Source organism: Monodon monoceros, unplaced genomic scaffold (assembly GCF_005190385.1).
Source record: "Monodon monoceros isolate NGI ecotype Baffin Bay Population unplaced genomic scaffold, NGI_Narwhal_1 Super_Scaffold_6, whole genome shotgun sequence".
NCBI lineage: Eukaryota > Metazoa > Chordata > Mammalia > Artiodactyla > Monodontidae > Monodon > Monodon monoceros.
In genome coordinates this window covers 93,570,650-93,586,459 of record NW_021703783.1, presented here as the reverse complement: position 1 = coordinate 93,586,459, position 15,810 = coordinate 93,570,650, and the positions used below count along the sequence as shown (strand labels likewise).

Genomic DNA, 15,810 nt, shown 5'->3' with positions numbered 1-15,810 from the left:
TAATCAGAGCAAACAATCCAAAACTGAAAAATCTCTTCCAAGACTAATCTGACCCCTCCAACACTCACCTCATGAGATGCTCATTCTAGTTTTGAAAGACACAGGACCTACAAGCCATCCTCAGAGGATAAAAACCCTTCCATCTCCTTCCTTCTCTCAGGCTAATTCTTCAAAAGCAATAGCTGCAGAAAGAGCAGGAAAGGGGCAGGGAGGATAGAGGGATGGGAAGGGGAAGAAAACAGAGACACTCCCCTCCTCTTCCTCTTTTCCTGACACTAGGACCCTTCCTTTTTCCATTCTCCCATCGAACCTCTCTGTATCTTCTTGAACTTCCTACAGCACCCCTGAAAATAACAGGAATAACTCATTTCACTTACACTGCAACCCAAACTCTCAGGGCAACAGAAAATGTGTATCTCTTCTTCATATACTTGAATGTCACATTCAAAAAATACAACATGAGGGGGGGTTGCCATTTACTCATGAAGCAAGTGGTACCAGAATTAGAAATGTTGCCTCCTTATTACTTCTGAAATCTGATCTTTAGCTCTTCATATGACACATTTAAAGGAAAACAGGTGGGAGGACAGAGGATCAGGAGAATATAACCTTACTAGGGCTTGTCATTCCTAAACTATGTTCACCTGTCCTTAATTGTCACACTCTTCCCTACCCTCATCGATATTTGTTTCCATTGTGATGAAATGCGTTCCCAGTGGGAGAGAAAATTAAGCTAACAGCCAATGGCATCTTTGGATGCAAAGCAGACACATCTTTCTCTTTTATACTATAGAACAATATATAGTACAAAGTTAGGGCTCTTTATTCAGACAGTAGAGTAAGGCACAGCAAAGTGAGATGGCAACGCTGTCTCCATGACAACAGAAAGTCTCATAAACAAAGTCCTTGGCTTCTGTCAGCCAGACTCTTCCTGGCTCAGGAGAAACATGTTTTAACTTGATAAAAACAAAACCAGGCCACCTGGCTGCAATGTGGAAGGATAACTGGCTGTATGGTCTCTGGTCAGGCCTTCTGGAAGCGCTTGGTGAGCGCATCCAGCAGCTCCTGCTTCTTCGTCCCGCTCTTCAGCCCGTACACCCTGCAGGCTTCCTTCAGTGCGGGCACAGTGAGCTTACCCAGTGTGCCCTTGCTGACGTGGGCCTTCAGCTCCTCTTCAGATAACTCCACCTTGGGCCTTTTGCTTCCAGAATTTTCATCTCCTGGGGAAACAGGTCAGATGGGAGTGATTGGAAATGCCACCAGTGGGATCCCAGCTATACTGCACAGGGGCCCTCATATGATCTGGGCTGCAGTTAACCATCTTCCATGAAGCTGTGATGCCTACCTAGAACACCATGGGGAAGACAGGTGTCTTGATAAGGCAGTTAAACACAAAAAAATGTATTTTGTGTTTAATTTTCAGTTAAACACAAAAAATGTATCATGTCTAGGAGGGAGTTAAAAGTAGTGAATCCTATCAGTTTACCCGAAACTGCTGATCACGCTGGGTGAGCAAGTCATTCCTTCCTTCCTTTCTTCATTCGAAAAGCATTTATACTTTCAAACTATACTACAAAGCTACAGTGATCAAAATAGTATGATATTGGCCCCCAAACAAGACACACAGGTCAATGAAACAGATGGAGAGCCCAGAAATGAACCCACACTTATATGGGTAATAAATCTATGACAAAGGAAGCAAGAATATACAATGGGAAAAAGACAGCCTCTTCAATAAATGGTGTTGGGAAAACTGGACAGCTACGTGCAAAAGAATCAAACTTTCTCAGACCATATTTTAAAAAAACCTCAAAATAGATTAAAGATTTTTTAAAGATTAAAAAATAGATTAAAGATTAAATGTAAGATCTGAAACCATAAAACTTCTAGACGAAAACACAGGCAGTATGCACTTTGATACTAGTCTTAGCAATATTTTTTTGGATACGTCTCCTCAGGCAATGGAAACAAAAGAAAAAATAAACAAATGGGACTATATAAAACTAAAATGCTTTCACACAGCAAAGGAAACTATCAACAAACAAAAAGGTTGCCTACTGAATGGAAGAAGATATTTGCAAATGACATATCAGACAAGAGATTAATATCTGAAACATGCAAAGAACATATACAACTCAACATCAAAAAAACAAACAACCCAATTGAAAATGGGCAGAGGACCCGAAAGGCCATTTTTCCAAAGAAGACAATACAGATGGCCAACAGGCACATGAAAAGATGCTCAACATCACTAATCATCAGGGAAATGCAAATCAAAACCACAGTGAGATATCCTTACACCTGTCAGAATGGCTATTATCAAAAAGACAACAAATAACAAGAGTGGAGAAAAGGGAACCCTCATGTACCATTGGTGGTAATGTAAATTGGTTAATGGAAAATAGTATGGAGATTCCTCAAAAATTAAAAACAAAACTACCATACAAGCCAGCAATTCCACTTCTGGATATTTATTTGAAGAAATACAAAACACTAATTAAAAAGATACATGCACCCCTATGTTCACTGCAGCATTATTTACAACAGCCAAGATATGGATGCAGCCTAAGTGCCCATAAATAGATGAATGGATAAAGAAAATGTGGTACACATATATGCAATGGAATATTAGCCATAAGAAAGAATGAAATCTCGCTATTTGTGACAACACAGATGGACCTAGAGTGCATTATACTAAGTGAAATAAGTCCGACAAAGAATGGCAAAAACTATATGATTTCACTTATATGTGGAACCTACAAAACAAAACAAATGAAAAAACATAACCAAACAGAAACAGAGTCATAGATACAGAGAACAAATAGGTGGTTGCCAGGGCGGACTGAGGGGAGGAGAGAAATAGGTGAGGAAGATTAAGAAGTATAAGCTTTTTTCGGTTACAAAATAAATGAGTCACAGGAATGAAATGTAAACTGTGGGGAATATAGTTAATAATTATGTAACATCTTTGTTTGGTGACACATGACAACTAGACTTAACGTAGTGATCATTTTGAAATGTATAGCAATATTGAATCACTATGCTACGTACCAGAAACTAACATTGTGTTGGAGGTCAATAATACTTCACAAACAAACAAACAAACAAACTCATTGAAAAAGGGATCAGATTTGTGGTTACCAGAAGTGGGGAGTAGGGGCAAGGAGAACTCGGTGAAGGCAGTCAAAAGGTACAAACTTCCACTTACAGAATAAAGAAGTACTAGGGATGGAATGTACAACGTGATAAAGATAATGAACACTACTGTATGTTACATATGAAAATTGTTAGGAGAGTAAATCCTAAGAGTTCTCATCACAAGGAAAAAAAATTTTTTTTCTATTTCTTTAATGTTGTATCTACATGAGATGCTGGATGTTCACTAAACCTAATGTGGTCATCTTTTCATGATATATGTGAGTCAAATCATTATGTTGTAGGGACTTCCCTGGTGGCGCAGTGGTTAAGAATCCGCCTGCCAATGCAGGGGACATGGGTTCGATCCTTGGTCCAGGAAGATCCCACATGCCACGGAGCAACTAAGCCCATGCGCCACGACTATTGAGCCCACATGCCACAACTACTGAAGCCCGTGCGCCTAGAGTCCGTGCTGCACAACAAGAGAAGCCACCGCAACGAGAAGCCCGTGCACAGCAATGAAAACTAGCCCCTGCTCGCTGCAACTAGAGAAAGCCCGTGCAGCAGCAAAGACCCAATGCAGCCAAAAATTTAAAAAATAAATAAATTTATTTTTAAGAAAACCATTATGTTGTACACCTTAAACTTATACAATGGTGTATGTCAATTATATATCAGTAAAACTGGAAACAAAACAAAACAAAAAGCATTTACAGAGCACCTTGTCAGTACCAAGGCGCCATGCTAGGTGATAAGAACATGCAGGCTGAGTGAGATAAACAAATATATAAATCACACTCACGCAGGTGTGAAAAGTTATGACAGCACACAGGGCACTGGAGGAATCACTTCTGATGCAAAAGGGAGAAAGCGCAATGACCACAAACCTAACCTCTCATAGCTCCACTTCCTCATGGGTCTCGGGGGCAAGCAAGGCCCGAATTTGGCTTTACTTGAGCAAAGATAGCTAAAAGGATTACAACCTAAGACAGAATTATTCCCGAATGCTGAGGAATTCACAACGTGCTGTCCTGAAAAATGTGAGAGTCGCGGTAAAGACATTTTGTTTGGGTCCAGCAGTAAGAAAAAGGACAGTCTAGTAGGAAAAATGGTTAAAGCCCCAAACTGGGAGTTCACAGAAAAAAAAAGTCCAGTAAAACTACATCTTACTCATAACTGAAGAACTGCAAATCAAAACAGAATACATTTTCCCTCTATTATTTTTTTGTGAATATATAATTTTTAAAGTATATAAAGTCTACAGTTGGTGAGAGTGTAGGGAAACACACCAATCCCTTCTTGGATAGGGTATAAACTGTATCACTTTTTCAGAGGCAAACTGGCAATTCTTATCAGAATTTAAATGCCTACACCTTGACCCAGCAATTCCACTGCTAAGAATTTATGCTGTGTAACTGCTCACACCAGTATGCAATGGTGGTTCCTGTTCACTGCAGTATATCTATCCATCAGTAAAGGTCTGGTTGGATAAATTGTGTATATCTATCCAATGAAGTACTCTGTAGCCTTATTTTTTTTTAAGTAGGTAGATATGTGAGTGTAGATATAAATACCTGCCCAACATATATAGCCGAGTAACAAAATAAACTAGAAAACAATGTGAATATTGTTTCATTTGTGCTGAAATATGTTGTGTTTGTAAATATGTAGGTTTGTATAGCAATTTCTGAAAGGACGTTATCCTCTGTGATAGGACTATAAAGGCAACTTTAAAAAATAACCCACTGGGAATTCCCTGGTGGTCCAAAAAATAACCCACTGGGAATTCCCTGGCGGTCCAGTGGTTAGGACTCCACGAGTTCACTGCTGAGGGCCTGGGTTCAATCCCTGGTCAGTGAATTAAGATCCTGCAAGCCGCACGCGTGGCCAAAAAAAAAAAACAAAGCAAAACAAAACCAAAAAAACCCCAAAAACCCATTGAACGTCCACACCCAGCTCCTTACCTTGTTTTCGCTTGGGAACTTTTTCCTCAGGATTGTAATCTGGTGGGTAGACAAGTTCCTTAAACTCATCCACCAGGGAGCCCAGTCTTTTGTCCATTACTTCAACCTTGGGCACTAGAAAATAAAAACACAAGAAGAGTGGCCTGTGAAGTCACAAGCCCTGGCTTCCTGTCCAGTCCAACTCTACTGGGACCGGAGGAGAAAATACTTAATTGCTGAGATGGGGGAGGGTCCGCAAGGCAGCTGAGCTGGCCATGAATACATTTGCTCGAAGTCTAACATTTACCAAGTAGCTTTTAACAATTGTACTTAATGAGCACTTTTGACAACCAGGCACTCTCCTAAATGCTTTAAACTTATTATTTTTATTTAATCCTCCTAACAATCTCTGGGGTAGGTAAACCTGTCTTCCCGTTTTACAGAGGTGGAAATCAGAGACGTTAAATGACTTTCCTGAAGCCAAACAGCTGGGAAGCGGTAGAGTTGAGAACCGGGCTAGACCCTGTGGATTCAAACAAGAGTCTGTACCCTCAGGGCTTACAGTCCACGCGCCATAAGGAGGTGGTAAAAACACCAATGCAATAGAGCTGCACAGTGCCATGAAGAAAGGACCGTACAGGGCACGCTGGAACACAGGAGGGGTCAGGAAGGACTCTGCAGCACAGTCTCGCAAGCTGAGTGTCCTTCCTCAGGTAGATACTAGTCTAAGCAGAAGGCACAGGGGTGAGAGACAGCCAGTGACACACAGCTTGCAGGCAGGGTGTGAGATGGGCAGGACCAGCAAGGAGGCTAGAAAGACAAGCATGGCGAGGTCATGGAAGCCTCAAATGCCTGCCCAGGAAGTAGGCCTATCCTCAAAGCAGTGGGGAACCTTTGAAGGTCTACGAGCAGGGGAGCGAAGTGATCAGATGGACGTTTTAGATCACCCTGCCTGCCAGCTGTGTAGAGTATGAATTGACGGAAGGTGAGACAGAAGGCTGAAGCGGTGCGTGTGAGTGGGGCGGCCGGGGGCTGGGGGGTGGCAATGGGACTGTAACTTGAGAAGTGACAGCACTGGCAGGACTTATGGATGGAATAAGAGGTGTGGGGGTGGGCGGGGGAGGAGGTGAGTGGTTGGGGTGGCAGGAACATTCCCCAAGGCAAATGCAATAGGCAAAGGAAGCTCTGGGGGAAAGATAATATTTTTATTTCCTTTCTTACAACTGTATAGCTTGTAGAGCTTTTGCTGAGAGCTGGGTCACATCAAGGGCAGGCGTGATGAGATGAATGTCTCATCTCCTCATGTGACCACGTTTGCCAAGTACAGAGGGGAGCTCCTGCCCTGTGGTGTATGTACCTACAAGACGGCAGAACGTCACCGTCAAACTGCGCTCCCGCCGTGTCAGAAGCCCCATGTTCCAGGTTACAGGAATCTCTACTAGAGCTTTGGTTCTCAACCTGGGGACTTTTAAAGAGTACTGATGCCCAGGAGATTCTTATTTAATTGGTCTGGGGTGAGGCCTAAAGAGCCAGATTTTCTTTTAAGTCCCCCAGATGAGTCTGCTGTATAGCCGAAGTTGAGAACCAATGTGCTAGAGGCAGTGGCATGTCTCAGAATCACCGGGAAGGCTTGTTAAAACACATGTTGCTGGGGACTTCCCTGGCGGTCCAGTGGTTAAGACTCTGAGCTTCCAATACAGAGGGCACGGGTTCGACCCCTGGTCGGGGAATTAAGATCTCACATGCCACACGGCATGGCCAAATACAATAAAATAAAACACACGTTGCTGGGCCTCAACCTGAGTTTCAGATTCGGTCAGCTTGGGGTAGGGCTCAAAATGTGCATTTCTGACAAGTTCCCAGGAGATACCAGTGCTGCTGGTCCAGGGACCACACTTAGAACCACTGATGTAGCCTGATGAGGCCATGCAGGGACAAGTGAGAGGACAGAGAAAGATGGCGCCCAGGATCACCCAGCACACTTCCATGTTAGAGGAGAAAAAAGGGAAGCAGGTCCAGCAAAGAAGTCTTAGGGTCTCCAGAGGCATAGGAGAAAAACTAAAACAGTATGGTGTGACAAAGCCAAAAGAAGAAAGAAAACAATTTTGAGTCTTTGATAAGGTATTTATTAAAAGAAAGCCTTATGGCTTCCCTGGTGGCACAGTGGTTGAGAGTCCACCTGCCGATGCAGGGGACACGGGTTCGTGTCCCGGTCCAGGAAGATCCCACATGCCGCAGATCGGCTGGGCCCATGACCCATGGCCGCTGAGCCTGTGCATCCAGAGCCTGTGCTCTGCAACGGGAGAGGCCACAACAGTGAGAGGCCCGCATACCGCAAAAAAAAAAAGAAAGCCTTATTGTGTCACAGAGAAGCAGACACATTTGATTAGAAGTGAGCAAGGGATGTGAAAGAACAAAGAGTCAAAGGGGTCACATGTTTGAGCAGTAGGATACCCAGGGCCTTCAATAGATGTCACCTGGGCAGCTGGAAGCTTTGGCCAGAGCTTAGAGGAAAGGACAGGGCTGGAGATACAGGTTTGGGGGTTGTGGGCATGAGGTCATACTTGAGGCTATGGGAGTGGATAACATAACCAACAGAAAGGAGAGAAGAAAGGGCTAAAGACAGGAACCTGAGACATTTAGCTTACAGGAAACACTACAGCAGCCAAAATTGTTTTTGAAAAATAGAAGTAGAAAGAGAACACAAGACTTTCTCCCAAAAAGTATAGGGCCAGAAGAGAGAATGCAAGAGGCTGGGGCGCTAGTAAGTAGAGCACAAGGCTGTGGAATAAAGGAGAACAACTGTGTTCTGAGCACCTTCCCGAGTGTCAGGGCGTATATTTTGTTAACACCTTGTAAGGACAGATCATTATCTCCATTTTACCAATAAGGAAACTGGGCTTCAGTGAGATTAAGTATTGTTCCAAGGCCACACAATTTAATAAGTGCCAGAGAGCTGGGATTCAAATCTACCTACATCGGGTGTTTCCAAAGTCTGTGTCCCTAGCCATCTTGCTAGAGACTAGGCAATTGACTTCCTGATCTGCCTAAAGGCCATAAAGGAAGAGATGGGCTGCCTCACTCAAGGGTTCTTCTTCTGCCAGGCCCAGCTGACAGTCACCACCATGACACACGTCCAACAACTCATGCTTTTAATGCTGGCGCTAGCATGAAAGAGATCAATAATAACTGGGAAGCTAAGCAGGCCGAACTAACTCTTCTGATCTTTTCAACCTCTGTCAAGAGTCTTTATTAAATCCAATCTGTTTCCCAGTGGGTATTTACTTACATTGCTAAACTTCATGCATCCTCTTATGAAGTACATGAGACAACCACAATCCAGGAAGGGACCAGCAGGGAGCTCAGAACACCTCAGCCTGGGAGGCCAGGCAAATGTCCTCCATGCTGGGTAATGAGGTTCATTTTCTCAGGGCAGAGCACGCCGTCTGATGGAGCAGCAGTAAGGTAAGCACAGTGGTTCAGAGCAAGGGCTCTGGGCCAGACTCATTGGATTCTGCACCAACAGCCACCACTTGCTACTTAGTGTCAATCACTCCCTTCCCTGCAAACTAGGGACAGTAACAGAACCTACCTCATAGTCACGCAGAATAAATGAGTCAACACACAGGACAACAAGGCCTGGCACACAGTAAGCACTCAATAAATGTTGCAGATTTTTGTTTTTAACTTTTACCAACATGTAGTCATGGATGGTCTACTTCAGAGGCAGGTCTCAGAAGCCTGGCACTTCCTCCTCCTCTTACTGCAGAATCGGCCAAACCCGTTCCCAGGCAATCTAAGCTGGTCTAGGAAACCTCTCAGGCAGAGATGATCTGGACCACAAGGTTGTGTACTTAGAGGGTGCTAGGAAATGCATCCATATTACTGGTCCAGAGTAAAATCGACATGAAAGCCTCCCACGAAAAGAACTTCTCAACTCAGTCACGGCCTCCTTACGTGTCAGATCCACGGCTTGTTCGGGCTCCATCAAATCCAAAGCCAAGGCCTCCATGTTCCTAAAGTGCTGCTGCAGCACTGGGTTCTCAAAGCTGTCACTTCTGTTAAAACATTAACAGTGACATGAACAAGTTAAAAAATAAAAATTTAAACATTTAAAAAATAAAATAATAAAGTTAAAAACTCAGCTGAGACAGTGAAGGCCCAAGGTCAGCTGAGAAATACACCCCAGGTAAAACAGTTGGGAATCTTATCTCTTGAATCAACTTCTCTCTTTCCAATTTTCAGTTTATTGTCCAATGCTAGGGATCCAGAAGCAAATTTTAAAGCAAAACAATACCTGCCCACCTGTCTGTCACTGGAAGCTGTGGACAGAGACAGAAACAGAGGAGGCAGGGCCAGAGGAGGTAAGTACAGAGAAAACACAACAGAGGGATGGTGGGAGGTGAGGAGACAACGAACCTGAGTATTCTTTCTTCCCATACTCGATAGAACATGAAAGTAAAAACAGAAAGAATCTAGAGGCATACAGTCCTACACTTGAATCCTGGCTCCAGTTCCTTCTAGGTGGGTGAGTCTCGGCAAGCTGCCTCACTCCTCTAAGCCTCAGTTTCTTTACCTGTAAAATGGGCACCAAAACTTTCAGGGTTCTCATGAAGAATAAATGAGATACTGTTGGAGTTGTATCTAGAACAGTGCATGGCACATGGTAGAACCTTAACAATGCTTCCATTTGCCCAACAAAGGACTACACCAGGAGGTTTCCTTTGGAGAAAGAAGGTCACTTTGCCCACAGGTAGGAAGAGTTAGGGAAGTAGCCCAGAGACAAAAGACGAAATGTGAAAAAAATTACGTTTGGTGTCACCTTATGCAGGTTCTGGGAGATGGTCTATGTGCATTATATAATCATTTTTTCAACCCCATGACAATTTACACTGGATTTACTTGCTCTTACTCACCATGTGACAACAAACAATCAAGGAGAAGGCCAACCAAGAATCTTCTCCTTACTGCTGCTTTGCGGAGCTTGTTCAACTAACCAACCTGGCTTTCTAAGCACAACACAGCAGGTCAACCAGCTGTGAACCCTTAGCACAATTCCAGAGCCTTCAATAAAAGAACTTCCACTCTCCCTATAGCTTCTAAAGACTAATTATCTATCAGTTAATGGAAAAGGATACAATCACATTCTCTTGGTTTATGCTTAACTCAAATCTCCAGTACGATCTTCAACTCAGGAGGCAGTTCCAGAAGAAAGCCTGTGAATGACCCATCACTCACCTGTACTTGAAGTGGAGCTTCTGAACAATAGCCTTCATCTTGTCTATCTGCTCTGGGTTTGCCATGACTTTTTCAGTAAAGGGCACCTTCCGTTTGTCATCAGCATAGGGCAAGAAGATGAGCTGGAAGCCTGAAGAAGAAAGAAAAATACGTTTTCGGAGATTTGACTCAACGAAAGGTTTCAGTCACTGAGCTATCGTTTTAATTCCTTTTTTAAAAAAATTAATCTATTTTATTTTTGGCTGCATTGGGCCTTAGTTGAGGCAAGCAGGATCTTTGTTGCAGCACGGTGGGCTTCTCTCTTATTGTGGCGAACGGGCTCAGTAGTTGCGGCACACAGGCTTAGTTGCTCCGCAGCAAGTGGGATCTTAGTTCCCGGACCAGGGCTCAAACCGGTGTCCCCTGCATCAGCAGGCAGATTCTTAACCGCTGTGCCACCAGGGAAGTCTCCTGAGCTGTTGTTTTTTTCTCAGCTCCAATTCACCCTTCTGCATGCTGTGCTGCTAGAGCTGGGACCCTGCAAATCCCATTTCTCCTTTACCAGCTGATTCCTGTTAGCATCTGCCTAGCAGACTCCCTTTGGAGTCTCCAGAGGGGGACCAGAAAGGAGACTTCTTCCTTCCTTCTCAGGTACTTCCTGTTCCTGCCAGTGTCGCCCCAGCCAGCTTCCAGCCACCAGCTTTTTCCATACACCCAGAACCAGGTGGACAGTGCCCCTCCCTGTAGGGCTACATCCAACTCTGTCGGCCCCTCCTCCGAGCTTCAACCTCTCCCCTTTGCTCCCCAGTCCCCACCATGTGCTAGAAGGGAAGAGGTAACGGTTACCAGCCTGACCCTGTCCAGTTGCTGACGGGCTCTAGAAAGACTGAAAAATCTAGAGACTGGAACCCACTGCTGCTGCCAGGTGAAGAGCCCTTGCTGGCAATGCCAACAGCACTGAGCAAGAGGAAGTCTCTTAGCTCTCCACGGCCCTAATGTCTCCCTCTAGCACCCACTATTGACAGAGCATCACCGAGAGCCCGCTGGCAAAGGAGAAATGGGGCTTGGAGAGCCTCTGCTTCATCAGCACAGAGCTGAGAGACAAAGCGTCAGAACTGACATAAAAGGTGTTCCTGAGCATTCACATGACCAGGGTTGGAAATATAACGCATTCAAAGACTTACTTTATAATTTTTATTAGCATGGCTAAAGAGGAAGGATGGGACTCCCTGGTGGCGCAGTGGTTAGAATCAGCCCACCAATGCAGGGGACATGGGTTCGAGCCCTGGTCCGGGAAGATCCCACATGCCGCAGAGCAACTAAGCCCGAGCGCCACAACTACTGAGCCTGCGCTCTAGAGCCCACATGCCACAACTACTGAAGTCCGCGTGCCTAGAGTCCGTGCTCTGCAACAAGAGAAGCCACCGCAGTGAGAAGCCCATGTACCGCAACGAAGAGTAGCCCCCGCTCACCACAACTAGAGAAAGCCCATGCGCAGCAACAAAGACCCAACACAGCCATAAATAAATAAATATTTTTTAAAAAGAAGGATGACTAGTAGTCATCTGTTGGCTGCTTTGTGCTAGGCACTTATCTGTTTATTAACTTATTTCAAATGTGAAGTGACCTTGAGAGAAAGGTGTTCCAGAATTCTCATCTTTGCAGATAAAGAACATAAACAGAAAGGTTAAATTATTTGCCCAAGGGCTTCCCTGGTGGTGCAGTGGTTGAGAGTCCGCCTGCCGATGCAGGGGACACGGGTTCGTGCCCCGGTCCGGGAAGATCCCACATGCTACGGAGCGGCTGGGCCCGTGAGCCACGGCCGCTGAGCCTGCGCGTCCGGAGCCTGTGCTCCACAACGGGAGAGGCCGCAAAAAAAAAAAAAAAAAAAAAATTATTTGCCCAAGTTGGCCAACTAACAGGTGGCAGAGAAGGGTCTAAAACAAAAGAAAGTGAGCTTTCAGACACATAAGTGTAAGACAAAGTCAAGTGTGACTTCAAAACCCACGGTCATGGGACTTCCCTGGCATCGCAGTGGATAGGACTCTGCACTCTCAATGCAGGGGATCTGGGTTCCATCTCTGGTCAGGAAACTAGGTCCCACATGCGTGCTGCAACTAAGAGTTCGCATGCTGCAACTAAGGAGCCAGTGAGGCGCAACTAAGGCGCCCTGAAGCCGCAACTAAGGAGCCCTGGAGCCGCAACTAAGGATCCCTAGAGCCACAACAAAGGAGCCCACCTGCTGCAACTAAGACTCGGTGCAACCAAATAAATAAATAAATATTTTTAAAAAAAAAGAGGGCTTCCCTGGTGGCGCAGTGGTTCACAGTCCGCCTGCCAATGCAGGGGACATGGGTTCGTGTCCCAGTCCAGGAAGATCCCACATGCCGCGGAGGGGCTAGGCCTGTGAGCCACGGCCGTTGAGCCTATGCGTCTGGAGCCTGTGCTCCGCAACGGGAGAGGCCACAACAGTGAGAGGCCCACATACCGCAAAAAAAAAAACAAAAAAAAAACCCACAGTCATTCCATGATACCTCACTGCTTTGGTGTACACAAGAGATAAACCAACCATTAAATATTACAAGGGTACCAAACAATGGTTTTTAGTAAAGAATGTGTCAGCAGTGAGACCGCATGAACTTATGCCAGTAACCTGCAAACAGTCCCTATGAAGTCAATTTTCAACCCTGGCTGCAGAGCTGCCTTGTACAGTTGTACATGCTGTGCACTGCACAACCATATTTGACAGACTTACCTGGCTGTTCATCAAATTCACCTGTGCAATCTTATAAACACACATTTCCCAGGCCCCACTCCTGGAGACTCTGGTTCAGCAGGTCTGAGTTGGTATCCCAGGAATGACTCCAAGGCTAAGCAAGGTTCAGAAGCACTGAAATTATCTCTTTCACATACCTGGGGGAGTCACCTGAATTTTCTGGTCATCCAGCTCCTCTTCCTGTGGCATCAAGGCCACAAAACAAGGGGGGACATTCTGGCGGGGTGTGTATCTGCACACTGCCATGACCTCCTTCTCCAGACACTTGGTGAGTAGAGCACTGAATAGGGTTGAGCTCCCTGGAAAACAAACATCCCAGGGATCTATATCCTAAAGATGTCTCCTCCTTTCTTAGCCCACGTTATAAACCTACAGTTTCTCTCACATTTTTTAAAAGCATTTATGATACTTTGATAGCTCAGGGGTGATGGACCCAGAGGTGAGGGTAAAGTGAGGGTAGCAGAGGCATAGAAAGGAAGAGAAAGGAAAGGGCACCTCAAATACTCCATTTAGGGGTGTGAATTATTACTGTCAGTTCACTTTTACTATCATTAGGCTAATGACATAAGCCCTAGTTGCTAATGAAAACCAGTCAGGTCAGATCTGGGAGGTTCATTAGCTATAGCACAGAGGAATATAGGTCTGGACAGCACAAATAAACCCAATGGCCAAGTTCATATCATCCTTAATCGCAACACTAGGGAAGAAGCCAGGTTTGTTTTTTAGTTTTTCCCGAACTCTTTTTATCTGATGCCTCAAAGAAAGAATTTCATAGCAACTAAGTTTTAAATATGCTAATTCCATATCCCCTCCTGGATATTCACAATGCTATCAGTATATTATAGTTCCTAAAGAAATCTCTTTAACTTTGTTTAGTCCCACGTTTCCAAAATTTATTTGAGCGTGAAACACTTTCAAAACACCCAGTAACACATCCTATATAGTTTCCAGGAGCAGCCATTTAGGAATGCTGCTCGGTAAATTGCCTTCTGCGTTGCTTATTCGTTTATCCTTGGTTTATGCCCCTTACCATTTATCAGGGACTCCTCGGGGTACACGAACAGGGAGGGCCTCAGGTAATGGTGCTTCTTCAGCATTATCAAGGGCTTGAAACCGATGAGAATCAAACCTGGTTCATCAAACCGTTTAAGCTCTTCTGTTTCCTCTTTCTCTAATACAATCTGACGACTCCCATAGGTCTATAAAGGGGAACAACGAGGGCCACATAGCGAGGATACACAGAGATGCGAAATGGTTGCCATATGACACTAGCAAGTTAAAATCAGCTTTCTTCTAAGGAGCAGGAAGAGGGCTCATCAGAGGCATCTTCCTCCTATCAACAGCAATTGACATGTATTGAGTGCCAGCCAGGCACTTTACTTTTGCCACCCAGTTTATCATCTGTAACAATCCTAGGCAGTAAATGTTAAAAACTCTGTTTTACAGATGAGTGAACTGAGGCTCTATAGTTAGTAACTTGCTCCAGAGTATACAACCGAATTGGGCTTTGAACTGTACCACATCTGTCTGGTGCTAAAAGCCATGCTCTTCAGGCATTTGTTCCTTCCCTCATTTAATGTGTACTAAACCCTCAGCATCATCCCTGACACACAAAGGATGCTCAAACCTTACTTACTTATTGAGAGGACCTACGTCAGGTATTGTGCTAGGTCTCAGTGTAGGAGGCTCACACACACACACACACACATACACAGACTGCTTCCAAACTTTTAACATTTGCATTTTGATCCTAAATATGCGATTAGTAACAGAACTTAGTAAAGGTCAAATTTGGGTTTTATAAACAAAAACAGAGCCCTTAAGGCTTTTCGTAGGCACAGTTAATCAAGAAAGAAACTTAGTAACCGGAAGAGCTACTGCCTATGAATAAACCAACATGGAAAACTAGCTACTTCCAAAATGGAAGGAGAAATTTCTTGTCGTCTTCTCCTCCTGAAAAGTAGGGCAAGACACTCTGGCCTGAAATTTGTGCTCCAAAAGACATCTCGAGGGTTGAATCAAAATAATATTTAATTTTAGTCACTTAGTTGATCCTTCTAGGTCCTGAACTTAGGCAAAATCGCTCTCCCACGTTTTGCGTAACTAAAAAGGAAGGATGACTCACTTGATTTTAATTTCAGATATCAAATCCTTCTATAGGGAACTACATTCAATATCCTGAGATAAACCATGTGGAAAAGAATATTTTAAAATGTATATATATATGTATAACAGAATCACTTTGCTGTACAGCAGAAATTAACAGAACTTTGTAAATCAACTGTACTTCAATTAAAAAAATCCTTCTATAGATTGAACAAAGGTGAGAGGATGAGGAGAGATAATGTTCTGCGTCCTTAGTCTGTCTTTCAGATTAAGAAAGGCATGAGGGGGGCTTCCCTGGTGGTGCAGTGGTTGAGAGTCCGCCTGCCAATGCAGGGGATACGGGTTCGTGCCCGGGTCCGGGAGGATCCCACATGCCGCGGGACCCGTAAGCCATGGCCGCTGAGCCTGCGCGTCCGGAGCCTGTGCTCCGCAGTGGGAGAGGCCACAATGGTGAGAGGCCCACGTACCGCAAAAAAAAAAAAAAAGGCATGAGGGTACCATTTCAAGGCACAGGAAAAACTGGTTAGTTTGGAAAAAAAAAAAAAATCTCTCCCTAAAACGAGGGCACTTCACACCTAACACACTTTCTTTCCCTAGCTCATCTCCCTAGTTAACTATAAAACAATTTCT

At 44.5% G+C, this 15,810-nt stretch overlaps 1 protein-coding gene across 2 annotated transcripts in view; it reads right to left on the bottom strand.

Annotated features, from left to right (window-relative positions):
- Positions 1 to 800: 800 nt before the first annotated feature.
- The window catches only part of XRCC6 (X-ray repair cross complementing 6), a 29,555-nt gene continuing 14,545 nt past the window's right edge, over positions 801 to 15,810 (bottom strand). For both annotated transcript variants that reach the window (XM_029206270.1, XM_029206271.1), the window contains exons 8-13: positions 14,105 to 14,273; positions 13,212 to 13,373; positions 10,320 to 10,449; positions 9,039 to 9,139; positions 5,103 to 5,216; positions 801 to 1,220 (exon numbers count right to left, since the gene is read on the bottom strand). In XM_029206270.1, coding sequence (XP_029062103.1) covers positions 1,024 to 1,220; positions 5,103 to 5,216; positions 9,039 to 9,139; positions 10,320 to 10,449; positions 13,212 to 13,373; positions 14,105 to 14,273 — 873 coding nt within the window. In that variant the 3' untranslated portion in view covers positions 801 to 1,023. The remainder of the gene's footprint in view (positions 1,221 to 5,102; positions 5,217 to 9,038; positions 9,140 to 10,319; positions 10,450 to 13,211; positions 13,374 to 14,104; positions 14,274 to 15,810) is intronic.